Source organism: Zootoca vivipara, chromosome 4, assembly GCF_965207765.1.
Source record: "Zootoca vivipara chromosome 4, rZooViv2.hap1.1, whole genome shotgun sequence".
NCBI classification, from domain to species: domain Eukaryota; kingdom Metazoa; phylum Chordata; class Lepidosauria; order Squamata; family Lacertidae; genus Zootoca; species Zootoca vivipara.
The window spans coordinates 73,640,723-73,667,935 of record NC_142587.1 but is presented as its reverse complement, the minus strand read 5'-3'; the positions used below and the strand labels follow the sequence as shown (position 1 = coordinate 73,667,935).

At 41.3% G+C, this 27,213-nt stretch overlaps 1 protein-coding gene across 2 annotated transcripts in view; it reads left to right on the top strand.

Annotated features, from left to right (window-relative positions):
* Positions 1-27,213, top strand: part of LSAMP (limbic system associated membrane protein) — a 440,854-nt gene that overhangs the window by 260,044 nt on the left and 153,597 nt on the right. For both annotated transcript variants that reach the window (XM_088668209.1, XM_035114576.3), the window contains exon 3: positions 20,095-20,220. In XM_088668209.1, the coding sequence (XP_088524335.1) occupies positions 20,095-20,220 (126 nt within the window). The remainder of the gene's footprint in view (positions 1-20,094; positions 20,221-27,213) is intronic.

The window sequence follows — 27,213 nt, the reverse complement described above, 5'->3', positions numbered from 1 at the left end:
GCCAATAGCTGCAGTACCTTGGAAAGCTCCAAATGCGAAGCCTATCCAAGGACTCAATTAAATAATTTTATATCTTCAGGGACAGATCACACTCTGCGCATTCCTTGAGAAGTCCTTAAACAGGCAGTCATTAGAGCCCAGCGTTCCTTCGCTCTGAAATTCTCTTCCAAGATGGTGATGGTGACGGTTTATATACAGGCCTTCATCCAAAGATCTCAGGATGGTTCACAAGATCTCAGGAAAAGATCAGGGGATGTAGGTTGCTTCTTCAGGGGTTTACAGGCTCTGATGCTCTCTGACTCAGGCCTACTCATGATAGTAAGGGTTAGATCTGGTGACTTTTGTGCAGAAAATTCCATCTCCTATTAAGTTACACTAATTCACTTATTATGTGCTTTAATTTCTTGTAAATCTTGTAAAGCAGAATTGCAAAGCACCTACCACTACTAAATCAAACTTTTATTGTCTCATTGAATATAATTTCTGTATGCTGAACAGGAAAGAAAAACCAAGACAGCAGATGCTTTGTAGCCATTGTTACTAGAGTTCTGTTTTGTATTTTTGCAAAGCTTTAGCCACATGATTGATGCACTGGTTTTGCTCCATTCAGTTTAGCAATCTATGCAATTTTCTACCATCCTGATTGAGTTTCTACCTTTCCTACAGATGGCATTTTCCTTTCTTAACTGTCTCCTGAATTTCTGAGTTACTGTGATGCATACGTCATTGGAAGCTACCCATGTGCATCTGATGGTTTGATTTCTGTCTTGTGCCTTGAGGCAGATGATAATATTAAAAATGTGCAAACTAAATGGCCAGAATTATTCATACTGATGTTCACAGCAAAGTCTCCTATTAAGAATATAAGAGCCTTGCTGCGTCAAACCAAAGGCCTAATTTTTGTCCAGAATTCAGTTCCGAAAGTGGCATGCTGGGTCTGATCCTGGAGGTAATATAAACCATTATGGCCATGAATTTGTCTAACACACTTTTAAAGTCATCTAAGTTGGTAGGCATTGCCACAGCTTGTGGTAGGAAATTCCTTATGTAAATATTTATTTAATAATATTTATTTTTGTGTGTCCTAAATCTTCCAAAATTCAGCTTCAATGGATGACTCTGGGTTTTATGAGGGAAGGAGAAAATCTTCACTGTCCCCTTTATTCACACCATACATACACACCATTTGTATGGAACTGAACAATAAGCCAGAGGTGCTCCCCATTTGGGGGGGGGGAGGTGATCCAGATGGGCAATGAAGAGCATGGAGTCACAAAATATTGACCTATGATACAGACACCCAGACTGTCATTAACTGGCCTAAAACACCTTGTTTCAGGAACTTTCCTTTTTTCATATAGCATCACACCTAAATTGTAAAATGCATTTGGCAATTGGAATGTAGTCCACCATTTTTCTGCAGCAAAGGGCTTTTTTGTGTGGCTTGGTGGATAGTGTCTTGGTTTTAAATGGCCCTGGTTCATAGCCCCACTCAACCATAAATCTTACCACATGACCTTGGTCACCTGGATTGGTTCTTGTGAGAAGGGAAGGGGTGGTCTTGTGTGGCACCCTGAGCTCTTTGGAGGAGGCAGAATACAAATAAGGATTTTGTCCTTGATACAACTTTCTGCAATCTGAAGTTAGAGGACCTTGGAATTTCTGTTGCCAGTAAGTTTGAATATTGTTTTTCTGTCCATTTCCATTGAGAATTGTGGCCATATATAGGAATAAGAACAATGCTGTAGTAACGTATCTTGGTAAAGAAAGCAAACACAATGCGCTAAACATTTTGCTCCTACAATGTATTTTGGATGAAATTTACATCTTGTTTGTTTTTTAATAATTTTAATTAGCAATTTCACCAAAATAAGTTGTTTGTAACTAGTAAAACTTCATAATATCTGACTTCTACATTGCAGAAAATTTCTGATTTATCCCCATCCAAAAATCCAGAGTCTGGAAAGAGAAAAGAAAGCAAAAGAATCAACAGTTTGCGCTATTATTATTTATGTTCAAAGCTCCACCACTATTTTATCAATTAGCAATACTAAACTTCGTTCATATTTTGCTAATTTTATTTCTAAACCTATTAAGGTTTTTGTTTCCACCTGATATCCAATTTGCTAAAAATACATTTTCAGCCAGTTGGTTCAAAATCCTAGCAGCTCTTATTTGTTCCATTTTATCTTGTCTCTAGAGATTAGTTCAAAGCAATAGATCACACCTAACACTGATGAGGTTGCAGCTTTTGACTCTATGAATGTACAGTGGTAGCTCAGGTTACAGACGCTTCAGGTTACAAATGCTTCAGGTTACAAACGCTTCAGGTTGCAGAATCTGCTAACCTGGAAGTAGTACCTCGGATTAAGAACTTTACTTCAGGATAAGAACAGAAATCATTTGGTGGCGGTACAGCAGCAGCGGGAGGCCCCATTGGCTAAAGTGGTACCTCAGGTTAAGAACAGTTTCAGGTTAAGAACGGACCTCTGGAACGAATTAAGTTCTTAACCCGGGGTACCACTGTAGATATATGCTCAGCTGCATATAGCAGAATTTCACGTTATCACCAGTTTTATTCCCTTGATGTTACAGAATAACTTCATATCCACATATAAATGAGGGCAAGTTGCATTACATGGCTTTTCCTTGTTGTAAGTGCAGTGAAAGTTGAAGATTTGAATATTACTACACCAACACAACTTGATCTAATAAGGACTGTCATTTTACCTCTTTTGTAGCTATGGCATAAAGTGTTGTGATAGATAGTGTTAAAAGATTTTGAGCCTAACTTTGTAGGCATGAATCATAACACACCAGAGAAAATGCCTAAAGAAAATGTACTTCAATTGTGCATAGCTTTTGCCCTTCAGATGCAATTTCAATATTTTAAGGGTCACTTCTGTGTTCCAAAGTATTCGAACTTTACATCACATGACTTTTTAAAATCTGCCATCCTATATCAAATGTAATCAGGATGTAATCTGATGAGGCAATGGGGAAACATCCCATTTGTGCATAGAGTGCCAAAAATGGGAGGGAGGGCTATTCTGAAACTGCTTTATCCATAACTATGATCATTATTGATATACATAACAATATCATGTGGGAATATTGTGGCTAGCAACCTGAATACTCCAAAATGCTAGAAAATAACTTCAAGACTGTCTCTCTTAATACCGCGTACAGTGAATGACAGCATCTCCCATGTTCAGCTGTCAGAATATCCTCCCTGCCCACAGCAAAAACATGAGCATTGGTTATTTCTTGTACCCACTTTCATCATCAGACCTTTTCCTTGTGCCTCTCACACTGACAACTGTACCAGCTTGTACTCATCCTTTTTTCAACTTGTTAGTTTTTTTAACCATATACATGGAATGAGATCAACCAGAACCCACGCAGGAATGCTACTCTTCCACTTTTGTTCCTGTTTGCCAGGGTGGGGGGATCGAGTTCATAGAAATGGTTTTGATGACTTAAAGCAGGCATTGGGAAGTGCAGCCCAATCTATGCAAGAAATACATTTTTTGGACACTACTATAAAAATACAGGATGGACGTATAGACACCACCTTATACAGAAAACCAACTGACCGACAAACATATCTACATGCTTCTAGCTACCATCCCAAACATACCAAACAATCCATCGTATACAGCCAGGCCCTACGTTACAACCGTATCTGTTCCAACTCTACAGACAGAGAATCTCACCTAAGAGATCTACAGCAAACCTTTTTAGAACTAAAATATCCACCTGATGAAGTTAAACAACAGATCAACAGAGCCAGACTGATACCTAGGGAGAACCTGCTGCAAGACAGACCCAAAAAAGAAAATAACAGAACACCACTAGTCATCACATACAGCTCCCAAGTTAAAACAGTACAACGCATCATCAGAGATCTACAGCCTCTCCTGGACAATGACAGCTCCCTTTCTCAAGCTCTGGGAGGAAGACCTTTCATTGCCTACAGACAGCCACCCAATCTTAAACAACTCCTCACCCACAATAATACAACCACCAGACTTAACATGGACACTGGTACCAGAGCCTGCAATAAACCCAGATGCCAACTTTGCTGCCACATACACCCGGACAACATCATTACTGGCCCCAACAACATCCAACATACCATCTCAGGACTATTTAATTGCTCATCTTCTAACATTGTGTATGCCATCAAATGCCAACGGTGCCCTTCAGCTCTCTATATTGGACAAACAGGCCAAACCCTACGCCAAAGGATAAATGGACATAAATCTGACATCAGGAACCATAAGACTGAAAAACCAGTAGGAGAACACTTCAATCTCCCAGGACATTCTATACAAGATCTCAAAGCAGCTGTTTTATTACAGAGAAATTTCAGGAACAGACTGGAAAGGGAAGTTGCTGAATTGGAAATCATTACCAAGCTTAAAACCATGGAAGCACCTGGGATGAATAGAGACATCGGATTCTTATCTCATTATGCATGATCAAGCTTTCTTTAGCACCTCAGCCCAGGACTAATTGCAGCCATCAGCAGCCATTAACACCCATCTACAGGTTTACCACTCCCATCAGCCCATCTCCCATTCCCACCCACCCCCACCACCCTCTGTATATATATAGGGTCTGACACTTCTGTTTCTAGTGTATCTGAAGAAGTGTGCATGCACACGAAAGCTCATACCAAAATATAAACTTAGTTGGTCTTTAAGGTGCTACTGAAGGAATTTTTTTTATTTTTCATTCCAAACCTGCATAGTTTTCACAATGTAGACCCGAATGAGCAGGGTGAGAGTCAAATTAGATATTATTTTAATCACATGGTGAACAACCACATCAGGAGATTTATTTTTTTAAAAAAAGTGTGTGCTCACTCCATCAGCACATATCCTAAAATATGAGGTTTTTTATATATATATATAAAATGTATACAGACATGGAGACATTTTATTGTATTTTAATGTTCTGTTGGAAGCCGCCCAGAGTGGCTGGGGAAACCCGGCCAGATGGGCGGGGTATAAATAAATTATTATTATTATTATTATTATTATTATTATTATTATTATTATTTAATATAATGCTAATTAATACAATACTAAGTGCACTGGCATTTTAGCATGCATTTATCTGACTGCAGATCCTTTTAACTGGAGGTGGTAGGGCAGAGGCCTCTCTCTCTCCACAAGTCACACCTGTCAGTGGTCCTGCTCTATGCGCTCCCTCAGTGCGCTTTACCTGGCTGGGATGCGTTGTTGAACTGTGATCATGCCTCTTCTTTACCTGCAGTGGCAGATCTTGGGGTCTCAAATTTTAGTGCCACCCTGTGCAACACCAAAATCTGGCACCCCTTCCTCCCACCTCTCGCCTTCCATTGGATGTCATAGTTCTGGAGCTTCAGTACTCCAGAAGCTCCGCGCCTGGTGTGACTGCACTGTTCGTGCTCCCCCAAATCTACCTTTGTTACCTGGATGGGGAGATCTGTGTGTAGACCTGGCCTTTGCATGGATAAAATGTAACTTATTGTGCAAAGGTAAGAGTCGCCCCTTGCTCCACGCACTTTTCCCTCTGGCCTAATCCAACACTGGTATAGCATTGTGTTGCATTGTGGATTTTTTCATTGAATAACTTTTTTAAGGTTGGATGCTGCTTTGGGACTGATATGGAAGGCAGTATATAACATTTTTAAAATATTAATAATTAATCACTCTTAATATGCACACCTTTATTTGAAAAAAAATGCAAAACCCTCCAATATTGGTAGCTGTATATGCCTCCAACCAAGAAATTCCAGAGCGTGAAATCCAGTCAAATGAATTCAGAATAAAAGCAATTTGCCTATGTGACTGAATGGAAGATTTTGGAATTGTATTTGCAAAGCAAAGATTTTGCTTCTAAATCCCAAGCAGCAGCATATTTGAGACCTGGAAATGTTGGTGGATTCTGATGCACCAGTATTTAGACTGAGATCAGATTTAACATATTTGCAGATGACAATCAGTTCCACGTTGATGAACTCAGTTGGCTGTGATAAAATACGGATGTTGGATTTAGTTCAGAACAGGTGTGTGGTTCTGTGTGTCTATCTGTGCTGTGTTCATAGTATACAGAATCTTTTCTGCCCTTCTTCTCTGAATGCAAAGCACCCTTAAAAGGATTTTGGTTTAGTATGAGATACAGGCCAGTCTTCTTTTCCTCTTCTAATCAGGAAATTAAATGATCTCACTTCAAAGGTGCTCTTTGAAGAATGCCCACTTGATTACTGAGCAAAGGGGGAGGGGCTAATAAAATATTTACGCAGATAGGTCCAAGCCTAAGATTTGTATCTTCACACACACCCAAAGTTCAAGGTTATTAAGACTGAAAAAGGTTTGATTTTGCACCTCCCTGTCTCTTCTGAAGTTCCTGCCACATATCTCCATGCAGATTAAAAGCCCAATGACTTTATTACAGTACACTCTGTGATTCACGCATGTGCTTTAAACCTGGCTGGTCTGGTTGCCAGCAGCCAGTTCCTTGCCTTAAAACACAGGTAAAATGTAAGGAGTGCTGCAAAGACACCCACTACTTCATCCACCTCTAGCTTTGGGCTCATATTTTGTCATAGTATGGTATAGAAAAGGGGCAAGGAATCAAGTGTCATTATGCATTGCCTCAGCCAGTATACACACATGGAGACATTTTCAGTGATAGTTTCTGATGGTCCCCATGTCTGCTTTCTCATCCCATTCCTGATTTTTTATGTCCCCAATTTCTGCTACTTGTATGGTAAGAATATAAGAGGAGCTTGCTGGATCAGGCCGATGGCCCATCTAGTGCAGCAAACCGTTATCACTGTGGGCTGGACAAGTTAACTGTTAGATGGATTTGTAGCTGGTTGACTGAACAAACACAGAGCGCTCACAAATGGTTCCTCATCAACCTGGAAACAAGTGACAAGTGGGGTGCCACAGGGTTCTGTCCCGGGCCCGTTGTTGTCCAAGATCTTTACAAATGAGCTGGATGAAGGACTTGAGGGGATGCTCATCAAATCTACAGATGACACCAAACTGGGAGGGTAGCTAACGCCACAGAAGACAGAAACGGGATTCAAGTTTACCTTAACAGATTTGAGAATTAACAAAATGAATTTTAATAGGGACAAATGTAAGGTTCTGCAGAGAGGCAGGAATAACCTGCCACACAAATGTAAGATGAGTGACATCTGACTTGCCAGTAGTACCGTACATGTGAAAAGGATCTAGGGATCTTAGTAGACCACAAGCTTAATATGAGTCAACAGTGTGATGCAGCTGTGGTTTTCAGCAACTGGTATTCAAAAGTATTACAGCTTCCCGCTGTGGAGGCACGAGTATAGCTGTCATGGGTAGTAGCCATGCAACTGAAGCAACCCACTGGCAAAGCTTTATAAATTGTTCTCATTATTCTCTTGCTTATTCCATTCCTATTGAAAGCTTTCCCCTCCCCCTCTAAATAAAACTTGTGAAATGGGTAGTTGAGATCTTAGTCATATTGCTACAAAACTTAATGAGCATTTCTCTTTCTGACATATTTTAGAAGAGCCCAGATGTAGCAACTAACTGAATTGACCTTTGATAACTGCCACTCTTGTGTGCCTTTGAGCAGATTTCAACCAAAACAAAAAATTACAGGAAGCTGTTCTTGCTAAATCAAATTGGATGCTTATATAGCACTTTGTACTTCAAAGTGATTCATGGACATTAGCATGCAACACCCGAAAGGGCTTGGGAATTTGCTTAGATTGTTAGCCTTGTGGACAGAGGCAGCATCACGCTGATTCTTGTTATAGGTGTAAAGAGCAGTGATTAGCCTACAGTGTAGAGGAGAAGAGGAAAATTAGCCACTCACTTCTATTTACCAGTTCTGCCCCCTCTTTAAATCCCCTCTCCTCCTTCCTCACACTCCTCTCGGTTCACTTTAACTCAACAATGACTAATGAGGCCAATTTGATGCCAATTAGTTGCCATAGGAAAGGACTGCTAATTGTAGCAGCCAAGGTGTCAGCTCCCAAATGCTCAAGGTGTGTATGTGCATGTGATGGCCAGCATGCCCCCCCTCCCTTTAATCTTCACCTGGGGGCTGATTAGTTTCTTTGTATTTGTTGCAAAATGTTGTTAATTAGGAGCTAGGGACAAGGAAATTACAGCCCTCAAGGCTTAATTGGGAAACTCCTGTGGAGGCTTTTATGACTATAAACTCCTTTTTTTTAAGATGCAGGTTTAATGGTTTGCTCTTCGCCCTTATAGCTGAGGACTACAAAGTGCTAGAGTACTCATTTTCCACACTAAAGGAGCAACAGATGTAGAACGTCAAGAAGATGGTGGATCACCAAAATTGAAGAAGCATGAGAGAAATTGATTCACAAAAGTACCCAAGTTTACTGAAGCAAAGCAGATTTTAGAAATCCAACTTTCTTTTTAAGAGGCAATCAGGGGAAATGTGTGTCTTGAGTTCTGGGTGTTTGATTCCTGAATCAAAGGTGTTTGATTCCTGAATCAAACACCTTTGAGCAGGGGTAACCAATGTGGTACTCTCAAGAGGTTATTGAACTACAAACTCCATCAGCCCCATCCAACATGGCCAATGATAATGTGAGGTGTCGTCCCACCACATCTAGAGGACACCATTTTAGCTACTGCATCCCAAAGGAATATAGCTAGGTTCATGAAGCATACTTTCTGGATTGCCTCTGGAGAAGAAAACTATATTTCCAAAATACTTTGGGATTGATTAAGTACAGACACTTTTGAGAATTGACTCCTCTCTCATTTCTTGACTGAATGGTGCCTTTCGTATTTGCTTCCTAGATAACCAAAATCCCAACAAGCGGGGGAAATTGTGTGAAACCCCAGATTTTGGCTTTGCAAGGAACTTGTTGGAGAAGTATGCACACCTTCTGATGAGTCACAACTGAATCAAATGTGAAATGACTCACCTGAAAACCACTAGGTCGGAACTTATCTGAAAGGTCTAATTGTAGTGCTTTGCTATGTTCCACAAGGATGCCCTCAGAGGCTAAGGTCCCAGTTACAGAAGATAAAAGCCTCCACCAAAAGCTCATCAATGGGTTGTATATACAACACAGTCCAAAGGTCAACTGCAGAGAATTAGTTTATGTCCAAATATGATCCAGAGACAAAGTCTGGCAAAAGTCCAAAGTCAATATTTTTAGCAGTGATCCATGCATTGCAGGGGTTGAACTAGATGATCCTTTGGGTGCCTTCCAACTCTACAGTTTCATGATTCTGATATCACAGGGAGTTCAGACATGGTCCAACATAGCAAGGCAAAGATACTAGAATAAAATACAAGTTAGGACTAGGCATGACAGCTGGACAAATGCACAAGTGAGTATTCTCTGGATGCCACAGCTATAAAATGATGACTATCTATATCTATCTATTTATTTAAATTTCTATACCACCCTTCATCTGAGGATCACAAGGCAGTTTACAATATAACATTGTAAAAGAAAAAAAATAGTTTAGCACAGAGAAAAAGTAGGAACACCGGATATGCTTATTTGAGTCAGCCTCACTTTCTCTTGAAAGCCAATGAAACTTTTCCATCAAAAGATCCTGTTCATTACACAAACCAAATGCTTGGGTAGTTTTAAGGAGGAGGGTCATCCTTGCCTCTCCTTTCCTTCTCCCCCACCATTGCCCAGGCATACCGTGTTTCTCCAAAAACAAGACACTGTCTTATATTTATTTTTCCTAAAAAAAACACACACAAAAAACACGGTGGCTTATTTTCAGGGGATGTCTTATTTTTTTATTAAGTATGGTACAGTTTAACCTACAAGGTTAAACTGCCTATTACTATGGCTTATTTTCAGGGTATGGCATATTTTCGGAGTATGGCATGTTTTCAGAGAAACAAGGTATGTACAAGATGGTTGAAGTCATGAAGACACAAGGGAAATAAAAGAGCAATGGACTTGGATGGGTGATTGGGGCAGAATGTGGAGAAAAGTAGCTTCAGGGAAGCAGAGAGGAGGAATTACCAGAACTAGAGAGATGGGAATCCTCCATTGAGATTAGGAGCTTGTACAGTATATGAAAAGAGAAAGGAGCCAGCACAAGCACTCACTTACAAATTAGTGCAGTTGTAGTAAACAAGGAAGTATCAAGAGAGCCACTCAGAAGTTACTGCCTTTGTCAAAAAATTATATTTGTCTTCTTGCAGCTGTTTTGCCTGTATGTGTTTTTGAAGATATTCCCTCCCCCCGCATTTGTTACAAGTGCATTTGGCACTTAAGAGACATGCTAATGTTTTGTGGAAACAAATCACTTGCTTTCATCTTGAGTGCAACCCTGATTGCACTGGGGGATTTTGGTATGTTTTCATGTCTCATCCTTTTTATCATTTACATCGATGTGAGTTGTTCCTGTCATGAAAACTAGAGCTTGGAAATCACCAGGGTTAGATATGATGTAGTGGGGAAAGACTGTCTGACAGCTTCTGATGTTGTTGTTTAGTCGTTTAGTCGTGTCCGACTCTTCGTGACCCCATGGACCATAGCACGCCAGGCACTCCTGTCTTGCACTGCCTCCCGCAGTTTGGTCAAACTCATGTTCGTAGCTTCGAGAACACTGTCCAACCATCTTGTCCTCTGTCGTCCCCTTCTCCTAGTGCCCTCAATCTTTCCCAACATCAGGGTCTTTTCCAAGGATTCTTCTCTTCTCATGAGGTGGCCAAAGTATTGGAGCCTCAGCTTCACGATCCGTCCTTCCAGGGAGCACTCAGGGCTGATTTCCTTAAGAATGGATAGGTTTGATCTTCTTGCAGTCCATGGGACTCTCAAGAGTCTCCTCCAGCACCATAATTCAAAAGCATCAATTCTTCGGCGATCAGCCTTCTTTATGGTCCAACTCTCACTTCCATACATCACTACTGGGAAAACCATAGCTTTAACTATACGGACCTTTGTCGGCAAGGTGATGTCTCTGCTTTTTAAGATGCTGTCTAGGTTTGTCATTGCTTTTCTCCCAAGAAGCAGGCGTCTTTTAATTTCGTGACTGCTGTCACCATCTGCAGTGATCAAGGAGCCCAAGAAAGTAAAATCTCTCACTGCCTCCATTTCTTCCCCTTCTATTTGCCAGGAGGTGATGGGACCAGTGGCCATGATCTTGGTTTTTTTGATGTTGAGCTTCAGACCATATTTTGCGCTCTCCTCTTTCACCCTCATTAAAAGGTTCTTTAATTCCTCCTCACTTTCTGCCATCAAGGTTGTGTCATCTGCATATCTGAGGTTGTTGATATTTCTTCCGGCAATCTTAATTCCGGCTTGGGATTCATCTAGTCCAGCCTTTCGCATGATGAATTCTGCATATAAGTTAAATAAGCAGGGAGACAATATACAACCTTGTCGTACTCCTTTCCCAATTTTGAACCAATCAGTTGTTCCATATCCAGTTCTAACTGTAGCTTCTTGTCCCACATAGAGATTTCTCAGGAGACAGATGAGGTGATCAGGCACTCCCATTTCTTTAAGAACTTGCCATAGTTTGCTGTGGTCGACACAGTCAAAGGCTTTTGCATAGTCAATGAAGCAGAAGTAGACGTTTTTCTGGAACTCTCTAGCTTTCTCCATAATCCAGCGCATGTTTGCTATTTGGTCTCTGGTTCCTCTGCCCTTTCGAAATCCAGCTTGCACTTCTGGGAGTTCTCGGTCCACATACTGCCTAAGCCTGCCTTGTAGAATTTTAAGCATAACCTTGCTAGCGTGTGAAATGAGCGCAATTGTGCGGTAGTTGGAGCATTCTTTGGCACTGCCCTTCTTTGGAATTGGGATGTAGACTGATCTTCTCCAATCCTCTGGCCATTGCTGAGTTTTCCAAACTTGCTGGCATATTGGGTGTAGCACCTTAACAGCATCATCTTTTAAAATTTTAAACAGTCCCCTTCATGGATCAATGCCTTGTCGTGGCGAAGGGGCTTGAATAACTCAGAGAAGCTATGAGCTATGCCATGCAGGGCCACCCAAGATGGACAGGTCATAGTGGAGAGTTTTGACTAAACGTGATCCACCTGGAGAAGGAACTGGCAAGCCACTCCAGTATCCCTGCCAAGAAAACTCCATGGACAAAGACAACAGACAGCTTCTGATAGAGCCCTGCAATGGCCTACCTTATAACAATGCTATGCACAGTTCCATGCTCATGAATAGCCTGTGGTCCAGCTGTTTCACCATGGGCATAGCCAGGATTTATGTTGGGAGGGGGGCAGAACTTCAGTTAGTTAAGTATTTTTATTGGTTTACTTGATTGGGGGGGCAGCTCCCCCACCCACCTACCCATGCCCATGTGTCCTACCAGAGGAACATGACTATTGGACCCTTTCTCCAATGGAGCATGAAGCACTGGGACCAGAGACTGTGAATTAATGTGGTTCTTTAGGGAGATGAAGTTTTCTTTAGCACATTTTATGAAAGTACTGGAACAATACTGCCAAAAATTATGGTTCTACACAAAGGCATTTCTTCTATATGATGGCACATTGTTCTTAGGTTGTGCTGAAAGTGGCATAGATCCACTGGTCACATCGGAAAGCCCAGTTGAATTCGGCAAAATGTATTTGGGATCTTCAATATTGGCTTCTTTGGCTGTCCAGACTCTTCCCCAAGCCACACCGCTCATCTGACCTGTTCCAAGTGCTTTTACCTGGCTGGGTTTTTTCCTTGCATAGTGATAGGGCCTCTTTTTTTGCCTGGGTGGAGGGTGGAGAAATGTGGGAAGAATATAACCTCCTGTACAAAAAAATATTTGTTGCTCTGCTCACTCTAGCCCCAAACACCACCAGCATGTGGCCCTGAAAGGTTGTCCATGAGGGAATGCGGCCTTCAGACTGAAAAAGGATCCCCAACCTTGACTTAGGGGTAGATTCCACTAGTTCCAATGAATGCTCCCCCTTCCTTAAAGAAGCATGTATAAAGTTAGAATTCGCAGACGTCTACCCCTAAATGTACAACTTCAAACATATTAAATATGCTCCAGCTGTCCTATCCACTAGGGACAATACTTATTTCCTAATAATAATAATAATTTATTATTCCATCTAACTGGGTGACTATATATGTATTAAATTTCTATACCGCCCTTCATCCAAAGATTGCAGGGTGGTTTACAATATAAAAACAAAAAAATACATACAGTACCACAATGACAAAACAAAAAGAATAATCTGACCATACACTTTAAAAGGCTTGCTAAATAAAATAAAAGTATTGTAATTATATATATACTTTTATTTTATTTAGCAAGCCTTTTAAAGTGTATGGTCAGATTATTCTTTTTGTTTTGTCATTGTGGTACTGTATGTATTTTTTGTTTTTATATTGTAAGACAGGAGTGCCTGGCGTGCTATGGTCCATGGGGTCACGAAGAGTCGGACACGACTAAACAACAACATATATATATATATATATATATATATATATATATATATATATATGAAAAAGTAGAAAACAACTTTCCCCATTATTTATTTCATTCATATATATATATATGAATGAAAGAGTACAAAACAACTTTCCCCATTATTTATTTGATTCCATTCACAAATCGCTCACCCTAAAATATCTCAAACGAATTTCACAGTAATCACGGAGCACCTAGAGTAGTTCAGGCTTGCTTTAAAAGCTTTACAAATATTTCAGGCTGCTGCTAAGATCCACAACAACTCTATTAGCGCAGGAGAGCCAAGATTGTCCTTAATGCAGCCAAGACTTTCCAATTTAAAATTGTCCTTTAAAAATTGCATACAAAGCAGGTGGGGAAGAGAGAGAAGCTAGTACAATGCTGCAAATTAAGAGGATGCTGCTTTTAACACCTATGATTTCTGACACAGTGGGGGGAAACCCATTAGAAAGGAAGGCTTCAAATGATTTTGGTCTGTTTTAACTAGTGGATGACTCTGAATGTTGACCGTGTAAGATCCAGTCTTGCTTTAGAGGCTGAGTGTATTCTGGGACTGTAATGTTCATCACAGCCCTCTCAAACAAGCGAGGCAGGCTTCCCAAAGGAGTTTGCCAGTAGTAAGTTTGCTACATGGACAGATTTGTACAAGCATGAGGCATTTGGAAGCAATCAGCCTAAAGTATCAGAAATTTGAATTAAAAAAAGATGAAGAAACTGAACTATGAGGTTGTCTGTACCTCTCTGGGACTTGCTCAAGCATTTCTTTCATCAGGGGCCAATAATAATAATAATAATAATAATAATAATAATAATAATAATAATAATATATTATTATTTGTACCCCACAAATTTGTACCCCATTTGTCTCTCCAGCCACTCTGTGTGGCTTCCAACAACAACAAAAAACCATTAAAATGTCACACACTAAAAACTTCCCTGAACAGGGCTGCCTTTAGATGTCTTCTAAATGTCAGGTAGTTATTTATCTCTTTGACATCTAATGGGAGGGCGTTCCACTTGGTGGATGCCACTACCGAGAAGGCCCTCTGCCTAGTTCCCTGTAGCTTTGCTTCTCGCAGTGAGGGAACCACCAGAAGGCCCTCGGTGCTGAACCTCAGTGTCCGGGCAGAATGGTGGGGGAGGAGACACTCCTTCAGGTATACTGGGCCGAGGCCATTTAGGGCTTTAAAGGTCAACACCAACACTTTGAATTGTGCTCGGAAACGTACTGGGAGCCAATGTAGGTCTTTCAGGTCCAGTGTTATATGGTCTCGGTGGCTACCCCCAGTCACCAGTCTAGCTGTCGCATTCTGGATTAGTTGTAGTTTCCAGGTCACCTTCAAAGGTAGCCTCACATAGAGCGCATTGCAGTAGTCCAAGTGGGGGATAACTAGAGCATGCACCACTCTGGCAAGACAGTCCGCGGGCAGGTAGGGTTTCATCCTGCGTACCAGGTGGAGCTGGTAGACAGCTGCCCTGGATACAGAGTTGACCTGCGCCTCCAGGGACAGCTGTGAGTCCAAAATGACTCCCAGGCTGCACACCTGGTCCTTCAGGGACACAGTTGCCCCATTCGGGACCAGGGAGTCCTCCGCACCAGCCCACCCCCTGTCCCCCAAGAACAGTACTTCTGTCTTGCCAGGATTCAGCCTCAACCCATTAACATTTGGAGACACATTTAGAAAACCAAGAATTGTTTTGGGCCACACAAAACACACATTTCCAAGAAGGAAAAGTGCTAATGCTCAAAAGCAGACATCTCAGAACAAATGAAACACAGCCAAAACAAGAAACCAACATGTCACCAAAAAACAGGCAATCCCGTCCTGAAATCCCAAATTTCCCATATAAAATTGGGAAGGGGCCTTGAAAGACACCAAGGAGAATGCCTGATGGTGTTGTGGTGCCCACAGATGCCGGGGGGCAGGGTCCAATGCTACATAGATGGTGCTGAAAATCACTTGCCAGGGCAAACTAAGGAAGCCGCCTGGGGTGGCAGAATGTTACAGTCCCTAGACCAGGCTCCCATTGCTGTGTCACAGAATTACAGTTTCTAATCGTTAACTCATTCATTATTTGATAGAGTTTAGATAGAATAATTTATATTCATTTTATGTAACAATCAAATTTTCAAATGATGTTAAAGGTCTTGTAGCATGCACTTTAACTTCCGAATTTGATGAACATAAAACAAAATTACAATCTTTGTTCCAACTTTTCTCATTTGTTCAGCTGATATAGGTGAACACTTTTCAAATAAATCAGTCTGTAAGGACCTTTCTCTCTCCATTTCTGAATAGCACGTTCTTTTCAATCAGTTTTGCCAATCAATCATAGAGCTCAGTCAGTAGAGCATGAGACTCTTAATCTCAGGGTCATGGGTTCGATCCCCATGTTAGGCAAAAGATTCCTGTGTTGGAGGGGGTTGGACTAGGTTACTCTCATGGTCCCTTCCAGTTCTATGAGTCTATGATTTTCCTGTCCTATAAAAAGTGGATGCAGTACAAAAGGCATCCATAGTGAGATTGAAGTAGCTAATTTAGGTGCCCACATCTTCCATACTTTCAGATCTACCTAAGCAAATGCAGTGGTACCTCAACTTATGAACGACTTGACAACCGAATTTTTTGACCTACGATTGGGGCAAATCGGTGCGCGCTTACGAATGTCTCGACATCCGAACGGAAACCGCGGTGGTTTTAGATAGGGGTTTTTCGACTTACGAATTTTTAGATAGGGTTGCTTTGACTTACAAATTTTTCTGTTTCCAATGCTTTCCTATGGGAAATCGCGTTTCCAATGGCGCTTTTCGACTTACGAATTTTTCGACCTATGAAGGTGCCTTCGGAACGGATTAAATTCGTAAGTCGAGGCACCACTGTGTATTTACTATGGAACAAAAATGTTTTTAATATATGTTAAAAATGGTAAACTTGGTACTCTATATAATAGATTTCTATCAAATTTCATTTGCAACCTTGTTTTATCATTTGTGTTACGTATTATTCCAATTACATTTTGAATATGGGTAGCAGCATGATAACTTTGTAAATGAGGTACAGCAAGACACACACACACACCGATACTGTTGATAGATCACAACTATCTATCTAGGACATCTAGGTTTTCTACCCCAGTGTACAAAGTTTGCTATCATCTTTTTGCTACTTTTTTTATAAAAAAAAAATGTATGTCAAAATACCAATGGGTATAGTCTGAAACAAAACTATTTTTAAAAATGGCAGAACTATCATTTTCACATAGGACACTGTTCCCATCCATGATAATGTCAGCCTAGACCAGTTTTTGAAATCGTTCTTAATATTTCTTATTAATGGCAGAAAATTAGCTTTATAAAGTTTTTCCCAGGTTTTTGTTATATTAATTTCAAGATATTTAATATATTGTGGACAGATCATAAAGTCTATCTTCTTTCTTAATTCATCTTGTAAATCAGTTCAGACACAGCAATTCTGGTTTAGTTTTATTAATTGTCAATCTGGTCACTCTGCCAAATGCTTCAGTTTTCGCCAGGCAGTGAAACAGGGTGGGCTGCCCCTGCCCCTTGCAAATGACAGTTCTTCAACAAAACCCTGCATTCTGAAGCCAGCTCCCAATAGGACTATATTTTGTTGGTATAAAAGGGTATTCATGCGGTTGGAATAAACCATATAGAAGCTGGCTTTCAAAAAGTAGGGTGACTACAGAGAGCACACCACCTTGCAATATATGCAATACAGTGGTACCTTGGTTTATGAATTTAATCCGTTCCGAAAGTCCGTTCTCAAACCAAAACCGTTCTTAATCCAAGGCACACTTTCCCTAATGAGGCCTCCCGCCGCCGGTGCCCTTCCACCATTCGGATTCCGTTCTTAGACTGAGGTAAAGTACTCAAACCAAGACACTATTTCCGGTTTTGCAGAGTTTGTAAACCAAATTGTTCTTAAACTGGACTGTTCTTAAACTGAGGTACTGCTGTATATGAAGAAATTACTCTCGGTGGCTCTCCTGATTTGATTAGGAGATCACCAACCCTTCCCCCAGACTTTCGAAACAGTGTGATGCAAAAGAACTGGTTGATTTGTGTTTCTGTTCACAGTATGTGAAATTCAGCCCACACAATTACTCTTTTTGTTGGCTCTCACAGCCTTTTGTTGATAGTTTCAGCGGCATGCAAAGCTATAATGGACAGAATTCCCAAGTACTTCAAGCCTTACAAACCTATGTTGCCTTGGCTTAGTTTTCAAAGCTGCCCATTTCCTTCCACGCAGTCATAATTTTCAGCTTTCTCCTCATATCTTCTTTTCTTTAGCTTCGTATCAACTCCTGTTGTTTCCCCAGGCCCTTCCTTTTTAGGTCTGCTTGAGTTGCTTAAGAACATAATAGGAACCTGATGGATCAGGTCAATGGCCCATCTAGCCCAGCATCCTGTTGTCACATTAGGTGAGCTTGCAAGCTGGACCAACACTCTGCCCACCTGCAATTCCCAGCACCTGCTATTCAGAGGCATAATGCCTCTGACAGTTGGGGTAGAACATAGCCATAGTGGCTGGTAGCTGTCAATGGCCTTGTCCTCCTTGAATTTGTCTGAACTTCTTTTAAAGCCATCCAAGTTGGCGACCATCACTTTAGCCACCCTATCTCTTTACTGACTTGAGGGGGAAATTGGCTGTCCCTGCTCGAGGTGGAAACAGCAGCTGAAAGGCTTCTAGCCAGCAAACTTCCAAATGGATGAGAGCACGATTTTCACCCAAGAAGCCACCACTTATGGTGACTCAGCCTTGTGGTTTATTTTAGCCTCCATAGTGAATCAAAGCTATTTGATTCCCTCTGTGCTCCCGAGTTCCTGCTTGGTGCTCTGGAAGCTGACTCATGGCTCTAGCAAAATCAAAAGAGCCAAGCAAATATTGTATACATTTTCTTTACTCAGCTGTACTTCCACAGCTAAATATAGCCCTGGCATGACACACTGCATTGGTTTGCACTCAGTTCACATTTCCAGGATTATTTACAGAATCACAAGGACTCTTTGAAGTGAAAGCACAGATTCCGAAGCAAAAATATGCATCGTAGGGGGAATTTCACAGCAAATTCAGCTTCCTGCCATGCCAAAGAAGACACCGCAACCTTACCTTCAAATGGAAACTGTATGCTATACAAAGAGATTAGTAAATCCCTTGAGTAAATGCTTTCTCACATTCAAGGGTACAGGCACTTTTACTTCAGACTTGTTGGGGAGCGTTAACGACCTATGTTAAAACTGCAGACCCATAGACTTAGAGCATGGGTTGAGCTTGGCAGGAGTGAAGGAAGGTGATTTGGAGGGGTGAACCTGCCTGTCAGAGTGCTGGATCCTGTCCCTGCCTCCTGCTATAAGCCGTTTAGGGAACAGACACGACTCAGTGGTAGAGCATCTGCTTTTCATACCGATCCCCAGGACTGGGAATGTCTCCTATCTCAAATCCCAAAGAGCTGCTGCTAGTCAGTGTGGACCACACTGAGCTAGATGGTCTGGCATGGTACAAAAGAGCTTCTTATGCTTCCCCCACCTGACTACAGTGAAGTAAGCTAAAGTGGCTGGCCCAGATGGGCTGCTGGACAAAAACTGCAGGCATATTATGAGTCCAGTTTCTCCTGTGCAACATATATCCACTTGAGGCAGAGCATTCCTCTCCTTTGCAGCTATTTGGTGCTACCTAGGTTTTAAGAGACCCAGGTGGCGCTGTGGTTAAACCACTGAGCCTAGGGCTTGCTGATCAGAAGGTCGGCGGTTCGAATCCCTGTGACGGGGTGAGCTCCCGTTGCTTGGTCCCAGCTCCTGCCAACCTAGCAGTTCGAAAGCACGTCAAAATGCAAGTAGATAAATAGGAACCGCAACAGTGGGAAGGTAAACGGCGTTTCCATGTGCTGCTCTGGTTTGCCAGAAGCGGCTTTGTCATGCTGGCCACATGACCTGGAAGCTATACGCCGGCTCCCTCGGCCAATAATGCGAGATGAGCGCGCAACCCCAGAATCGGTCACGACTGGACCTAATGGTCAGGGGTCCCTTTACCTTTACCTTTACCTAGGTTTGAAATATGGGCTGCTGCACTCCTAAGCAGATTTATTAGAAAGCAAACTCCACTGGACACAGTCTTGGTTTATCATTAATGAATGCATTAAGTTTTGTTGAAGTATTTCCTGAAGACTTCAGTGTCCAAAGCTAAAAAGTGTCAGTCACTTACTCCCTGCTTCTTCCTGTCCCTACTCTGTGATATTCTGATCACCTGTGTAATGAGTTTTAGTAAATAAAAAAAAAAGCAGTGGGCTTACTCCTGAGTATGGAGAGTTGGGTTGCACAACAGCAATGTATATCAGTGAGAGTAGCACCTGAATATTTGCCTTCAACATATTATTTTTATATGACTCTTAGCATGAGGGGATTAGGAAGGGCACTCAGTAACCCAACTATAGGGTAGAGCAGACATCCCCAAACTTCGCCCTCCAGATGTTTTGGACTACAAATCCCATCTTTCCTGACCACTGGTCCTGTTAGCTAGGGATCATGGGAGTTGTACACCAAAACATCTGGAGGTCCACAGTCTGGGGATGCCTGGAGTAGAGCTTCTCTGAAGTTGAAAAGCTGAGTCAAAACCAACCAATCTTTTTGTTTCCATAGTTCCACCAAAGATATCCAACATCTCATCAGATGTCACTGTGAATGAAGGCAGCAACGTGACCCTGGTGTGTATGGCAAATGGACGCCCTGATCCTGTTATTACTTGGAGACACCTCACCCCTACAGGTAGGTAGCCTTGGTCTGTATCTATGTGCTTCTTATTGACACCAGTAGAGGAAGTTTCAATGTAAAAACAGCCAGGAAAAGGTAAGCTCATTGGATCAACAAAGTGTTGATGATTTCTTTTTCCCTACATCAGACTGTGCCAGTCAACATCGGGATATTCTGCTTGCTGTTAGCAGCTGTTTTCATCTAGTAGATGTGGTCTTTGTCATTGCAAATACAATATAGCAATAAGGGAACCTATCACTAGCAGCAGACAAAGTGAAAAGGCCTTGCCCTTCTAATAATGAGTTCAAAGTGAGCCTTTCAAAATCACAAAATTGGCTTCTAGTATGGTGCCAATAGTCATTTCTTACCTGCAGTCTTAAGTCTCTCTATAGACTATTTTTGCAGATAGGTCATAGAAGAAAACAGGTTGGCTCCCCGCACCCCCCGTTTTGTGTTACAAAAGGAGAGATGCTAGTCGGAATTCAATGAGTGAGAAACCAGCCAGGCCCATTGACCATTTAATTGCTCCTTTGATACTTTAATGTTGGTTGTCTTGGAAAGGGCACTGTCATTAGCCTGACCCACAGGGCAATCAGCATAGGGAGGTTGCTTTCTGATTATTTATCCTTTTAGCATTTATCTTAGACAGAAAAAAGAACATGCTTATGGCAATACTAAGAGCTTCTTGACACTGAAGCCTTCCAGACTAAGTGCTGCAACACACATCAATCAGCAGCAAAACCAGGTTCATTATCAAATATACACTCTATGCGAAGCACAGCCAGTTTCTGACGAATATTTCTGTATGATGCATGTGTTTTCAATCAGCTGTTTTCAGAACTATGCTTAGCAAGACAAAACCTTATGTGCACACCTAAAAATGTAATGTGTGAAGTGACCCCAAGATGATTCCACAGTGTTTTCATCTATATTACAACACACATACACACACACACACACACACAAACAAACAAACAAACAAACAATCAAACAACATATGACATATTTTAGCCTTATCATAAAATGGCAATGCAGATTCTAATTGTGCCCAGTGAAATTTTCCACAGATGAGGGATGGGGAACCTATCTTCCTCCAGAAGTTGCTGGACAACAACTCCCATCATCCTCAGCTATTGAGCATGGCATGCTGGATGGGGATGATGGAGGTTGTAGTCCAACACATCTGGAAGGCCACAGGTTCCTTGCTGAACCCCAGTACAATTACTTCTGAATTCTCAGGTAAACAAAATGTTCTTTTTTTAGGACAGTATGAGCCCATTTGTAAAAAAACTGTCTTTTACACCACAAGGTTTGTTGTTGTTTTTTGTCTTGACCTGTACCAGTAATTTCTTTCCATCTTCAAGGAATGTAATTTTCATACGTATTTGCATCCTATTAAGCTTTGGCAAGAAGATTTTCAATTTTTCAAAGAATGTAGCAAGATGTGTGCAAATTCAACTTCTGACGGTGCCTACTCTAGCTCCCACATGTTATCAATGCTGATGATCCCAGCAGATGTTGGAGAGAATCAATTTCGATTCAGCAATTACCCCGGACAGACTCGCAATTCACTCTTTAGGTGCCATTTCCTTTAGAAAAGGATTCCACTCTTATTCAGATTAGCGAAAAACACAAAATGAAACCCAGGCTGTGTCCTTCTGACTTCTGTCTTTTTAAGAATAAGAAATTTGACAATATGAGCCAAGGTGTTAGAGGAGATTAATGCTGTCATAGAAGAAATTTACAGAGCAAGAAATACTGTGAAATTAAACAGCAGGCATGGATCGGAAATTAGGAGGGAAATGGATGGGAATGGAAAAGTTGGAGATTAATTTTAGTTTAGTCACCCTTAAATCGGGGGGGGGGTTGTCAAATTGTGAGCCAACCTTACAGTTTATACATAGGACTAAGGTAAACCTCTCTGATTTTGCATGTCATGGATGCAGGTAGAAACTGCACCAGTTGTACTTTTGCCTGTCTTGCAACTGTTAAAGGGCCCTCTCCACTCTCTAAAAAAGCCCACCCCCACCAAAGAAGCAAAGACTGAAGCAAAGATTATTCCCTTTGAAACATCTTGGAAAAGCAGTATTTGAAATCAACTAACATATTTACAGTCCTCATGCAGAATGTCCCAGTTTTAATCCCCAACGTCTCCAAATAGGGCTCAGAGAGACCCCGACTAATAAGGCAGCTTCGTGCTACTACCGCTACCAATGCTACTAACACTACCACTACCCCTAAGTAATACTAGTGACAGTGTTACATTTCAATCACACCTTTTGTTCAAGATTAAGGCATCATGCATGGTATGTTCTCTCCTTTAAACCCTCATAACAGCTGTGTGAAGTAGGTTACGCTGAGAGAAAGTGACAGGCTCAAGATCACCCTGTGAATTTCAAGATTGAGTGGTGGTTTGAAACTGGGGTCTCCACAGCCCTGCTCTGACACTCTAGCCATCCATTACATTACACTGGCTTTCAGGAGCAGGAGCAGCAAAATGATAATAATCCAAAAGGCCTGGTCCTATCCCATTGAAACAAGCTATATAATAAGCAAGGGAAGGAAATGCTGCCAAGAATAAATGGGGCGGAAGAAGGGAAGCAAGCCAACAAAAGAAATGTGAGCAAAGCAAGGCAGAGAGAATGTTTCCTCCGCTGAATTCTGAAGTAACCAGCCGTTCCCTTTTGCCGTTGCCAGTACTAGGTGCAACTGTGCCAGCTCCTGAGGTATGATTGGAAATGTGTTCTGTTTCCCACCCCCATTAATTAAGTTATATGCTTGCAATCTGCTAATTTCCAGGACCTAATTTTGCTCCAAAGGGCTGCTCTCTCACAGCATTTTATCGTCTTTCTCCTTGGAATATTAGTCTTGCAACATTCAGACATCTCTTCTAATGTTACCGCGGAAGTCATTCCACATTGCGTACGGATCATGGGTGTGTATTACAGGAGTTAAGTGGATGCTCATTGCTTTGAAAATCTATTCTGGAGCCTTCATCATTTCTAAAGTTTCCTGCAAAGTAACCCTTTTTCTACTTGGGTATATTTCTGTATATTTCTGGATGACCACCCCTTCTTATCTACTAAACTCACCTGCCAATATTTAGTTATTCTGTGTTAGCAATGGCCTTTATAACTGGTCTGTGAATGAAGCATGTGGCTTATTCCACTGATGTCTAAGGATAATAAAAACAAAACAAAAATAACAGGGCTATAGAGAATTCCAGTGAATTTAAGACCCAGCACCAAAGCAGGATAAAACTCTGAATGTCAGATAGTCAGCCCCTTCACAAAGCATTCGACTACAGTCATACCTCGGTTTAAGTAAGCCTTGATTTGAGTATTTTCAGTTTAAGTACTCCACGGACACATCTGGAACGGATTAATCCACTTTCCATTACTTTCAATGGGAAAGTTCGCTTCAGGTTAAGTACGGACTTCCAGAACCAATTACACTCATACCTCGGGTTAAGTACGCTTCAGGTTGAGTACTCCGCAGACCCGTCTGGAACAGATTAATCCACTTTCCATTACTTTCAATGGGAAAGTTCGCTTCAGGTTAAGTACGCTCCAGTTTAAGTACTCCACGGACTATCTGGAATGGATTAATCCACTTTCCATTACTTTCAATGGGAAAGTTCGCTTCAGGTTAAGTACGGGCTTTCGGAACCAATTGTGTTTGTAAACTGAGGTACCACTGTACTTAAAATAAAATCACAGCTAAGGTGCAGGTGTTCATCGCTTCTTTTTAGAATTATAAAGTACAGTATAAAGTAATCATCAACCCTTGATGATTAGGAGACTCCCAGTGCTTCACTTCTATACTAAATGATGTTTTTATACTGCCATTAATTGGAAGATAGATAGGAGAAAGTAAAGGCATATTTACACACACACACACACACACACACACACCCCGGCAACAAAAGTAGGGGGAATTGCTTTCCTCCCTTGTCTTTTCTTTTACCAGATATGCAAAATACACCAGACATTTTTTTCCTCCCATCAGCCACCAGTTTCTCTAAGCCCATAAGCTGCCTGTAGCAAGCCGGCTTCCTCCCTGGTGAGATGGTTAAATTGTCACAGTTGCTGTCGACTGTAGCACAGAAGCCTGGGGTAAAGGGAGAGGAGCTGAGGTATGGGGAAAGAAGCCCTTTAATAATTCAGATGGCAAATATCAATGCAAATCAGCTTTAATTCTTGGAGGTATTCTGGTAATGAAAACTGAAATGCCATTTCTCAGAATGACATCAGCCCCTGATTCATTCTTCATGACTGTTCTGCCACTTTTGTGCGGTAAACAGATTGGTTTGGGAAGAGCAAGCAGAGAAGAAAAACAACTGCACCTACTCAGTACAGTCATTGCCCTCTTCATATTCTGGGATGGTGAGCTTCAGAGCTCGTATGACCATCTTTTTGTAGCACGTTCAGGGATTCCATGCTGGGCACAGTGATTACCAAAGCTAACCAAGCCGTGAATATTTCTGTAGCTCAAATGGCAGAACTTTCCTCTGAGGATCAGTCTTGTAACAAGGGTGGACAGTAGGCAGCATTTGCCAGGGTTCGGGAGCCGACAAGTTTGAGGAAAAACAACTCCACTGCTAGTAGTTGTTCCCTCTGCAAAAAAGTAAAAGACAAAACCAGTTTTCAAAAGAGAGAGCAAGCTTCTCAATGACTCATTATGGAAATGGTTTCTATTCTCCACACACACACCCAAATTCTAACAATATCCTGTATTTATTTTTTACTGAAATGCAATAATGTTTTGCAAGATATTTGCAAAACATTATTAATTTGAACTCTCTGTAATCTCAGCCCTATCGGGCTATCAGTGGCTAAGAGCAATAAAGGCTGTGTTTTGTCTCCATGATCAGAAGCAGTAATGGTTCTAAGTACGAGTTGATGGAAACCGCAGTGGTGAGGAGTGCTCTTGTGCTCAGGTCCTGCTTGCCCATTTCCCACAAGCATGTGGTTGACACTAGGAGAACAGGATGCTGGACTAGATGCGACATTGGCCTGATCCAGCGGGCCTGTCTTATCACTTCCAGGTGTCATGTTTCTGAGCCTCTTCAGATTACTGCTTTACCAGACATTTTAACACATATTTAACCACACAACAGAATTCTCATATTTTGGCAGGGTGATGGTGCTACAGGTGACTAAGCTTCTGTGGGATGAGAAAGCTCATTCTGGGTCACTTTGTAAGGAAATGTTAGTTGAGAATGAGCTATCATGCTTCCATTTCAATGCATTTTCAGAATACCTGAAACATAAATAAAATAAAATAAAATAAAATACACTGAATGTTGAGAAGATTTTCAGGAGTGAAATTGGAGGTTCCTTTCTAGTGATTGTTGGGGGTTTTTTGGGGAGATAATTAGATGGTTCAATCTGCAGTTGAACTTCAATTAAAAGGGAAAAAACTGTTTTGCCTGAGGCATTCCTGCATTGCAGGTATTTAGACTAGATGACCATTGGAGTCCCTTCCAGTTGTACACTTCTATGAATCTATGGGTCAAACAAAATGTTGTTCTATTATGACCATAAACCCACATGGAATTCTTTTAGTTAGCTGTGGGAGAGGGGAGAATTTGCACCATATCCAATTTCTTACTGTGACAGTCAAATTATGGATAGAAGGGGTGCTTTATTAACAAACCCAAGAGCCTCATTCTTCCTGCGCACATATTCTAGTGTTACCTCTTTCTAAGTGGCTGGATATATTGTGAATATTGTTTAACAGATGGGGTTTCCTCAGCTATTAATTTGCACCTATATTTTCATTATGCATTTGCATGCTCTGCAACTTATTGACACTTCCATTACAAGTTCCCTATCTTTTTGGTTTTTAAATGGAGTAGTTTCTAAGTTGCTGGGCCGAGAGACATGTTCAGCATTTGCCCCAATTAGTTCCCTGTGTGCTTTCTTGAATCACTATTTGTAGCAGAATGTCGGCTAAGTAGTTCCACTGCCCTGTGATAGTTAGTCTGGGCGGTTCCCATGCTAGCGACCAGATGCTTCTCCTGCATAAGGCAATGGCTTGTGGTGAAAATGCTCATTTGTGCAAAGAAGATTCGGAATACTGTGAGAAAGTGTACTAAGCAATATATTGAATGTCTAGATAAAGGCCATATCAATATCTACCATGGGAGGCATTCAGGCTCATTAGCATGAGAAGTAACGTGAAAAAGTCGCACATATGCTATGTATGAACCATAAAAGAATCAGAGCCACTCCATATGTTTACCTGCAAAAATATAGTTAGCTGGAAGATTCCATTCCCATCATTTATTTTCCCAATTCCATTCCATGCAATACCAGTAATAGGACAAAGGCTGTACCCAACTGTATGGGACAGGCAATTCAGTGCAAATCAAACCTGTCTAACTGGGCTTATCAAATATATTTGATCCATCTCTTTTTCAACAGTAATAATTCCTTAATCCCATCTAGATAAAATACATATCCACATAGCAATGCTGGGTGTGTGTGGGTGTGGGTGTGCTCGTGCTCAATAAACAATGGACCTCATACAACCTCCCCACAAACTTTGTGCAAATAAATTAGGGCAAATGCTCCATAAACAGATTGTTGGGAAGAAAACCTAAACTTTTATTCAGCATTTATTCTTTTTGAGTTCATTGGGTATTACACTGAAGAAACAATAGATTCTCCTCTAATGTGGTAAGAGTTATGGTCCAGTCCAGGCCAAATCTCATATTTGCAGGTTATGAGTCATCTGTAAAAGCAAAGAGAAATTCAGGCCACCTTCATTGAAAAAGGGTTACTCTAGTTATCTTAAATCTAGTTTGAGTTTAGCACAGCATTTGAGGCTGTGAGTGTTCAGAACTCAATATGACACTTCGATTAGGCAATTCAATTCACTGGGACAAAAGTAGCTTGAGGGGGCTTGTCTCTTTTTCTTTTTTGCTCTTGCAGAGAGGAAAAAATCATCTCTATCAGTTCTTCGACTTTACATTGCATTAAGAGAAACCTAAAAGTTATGCTT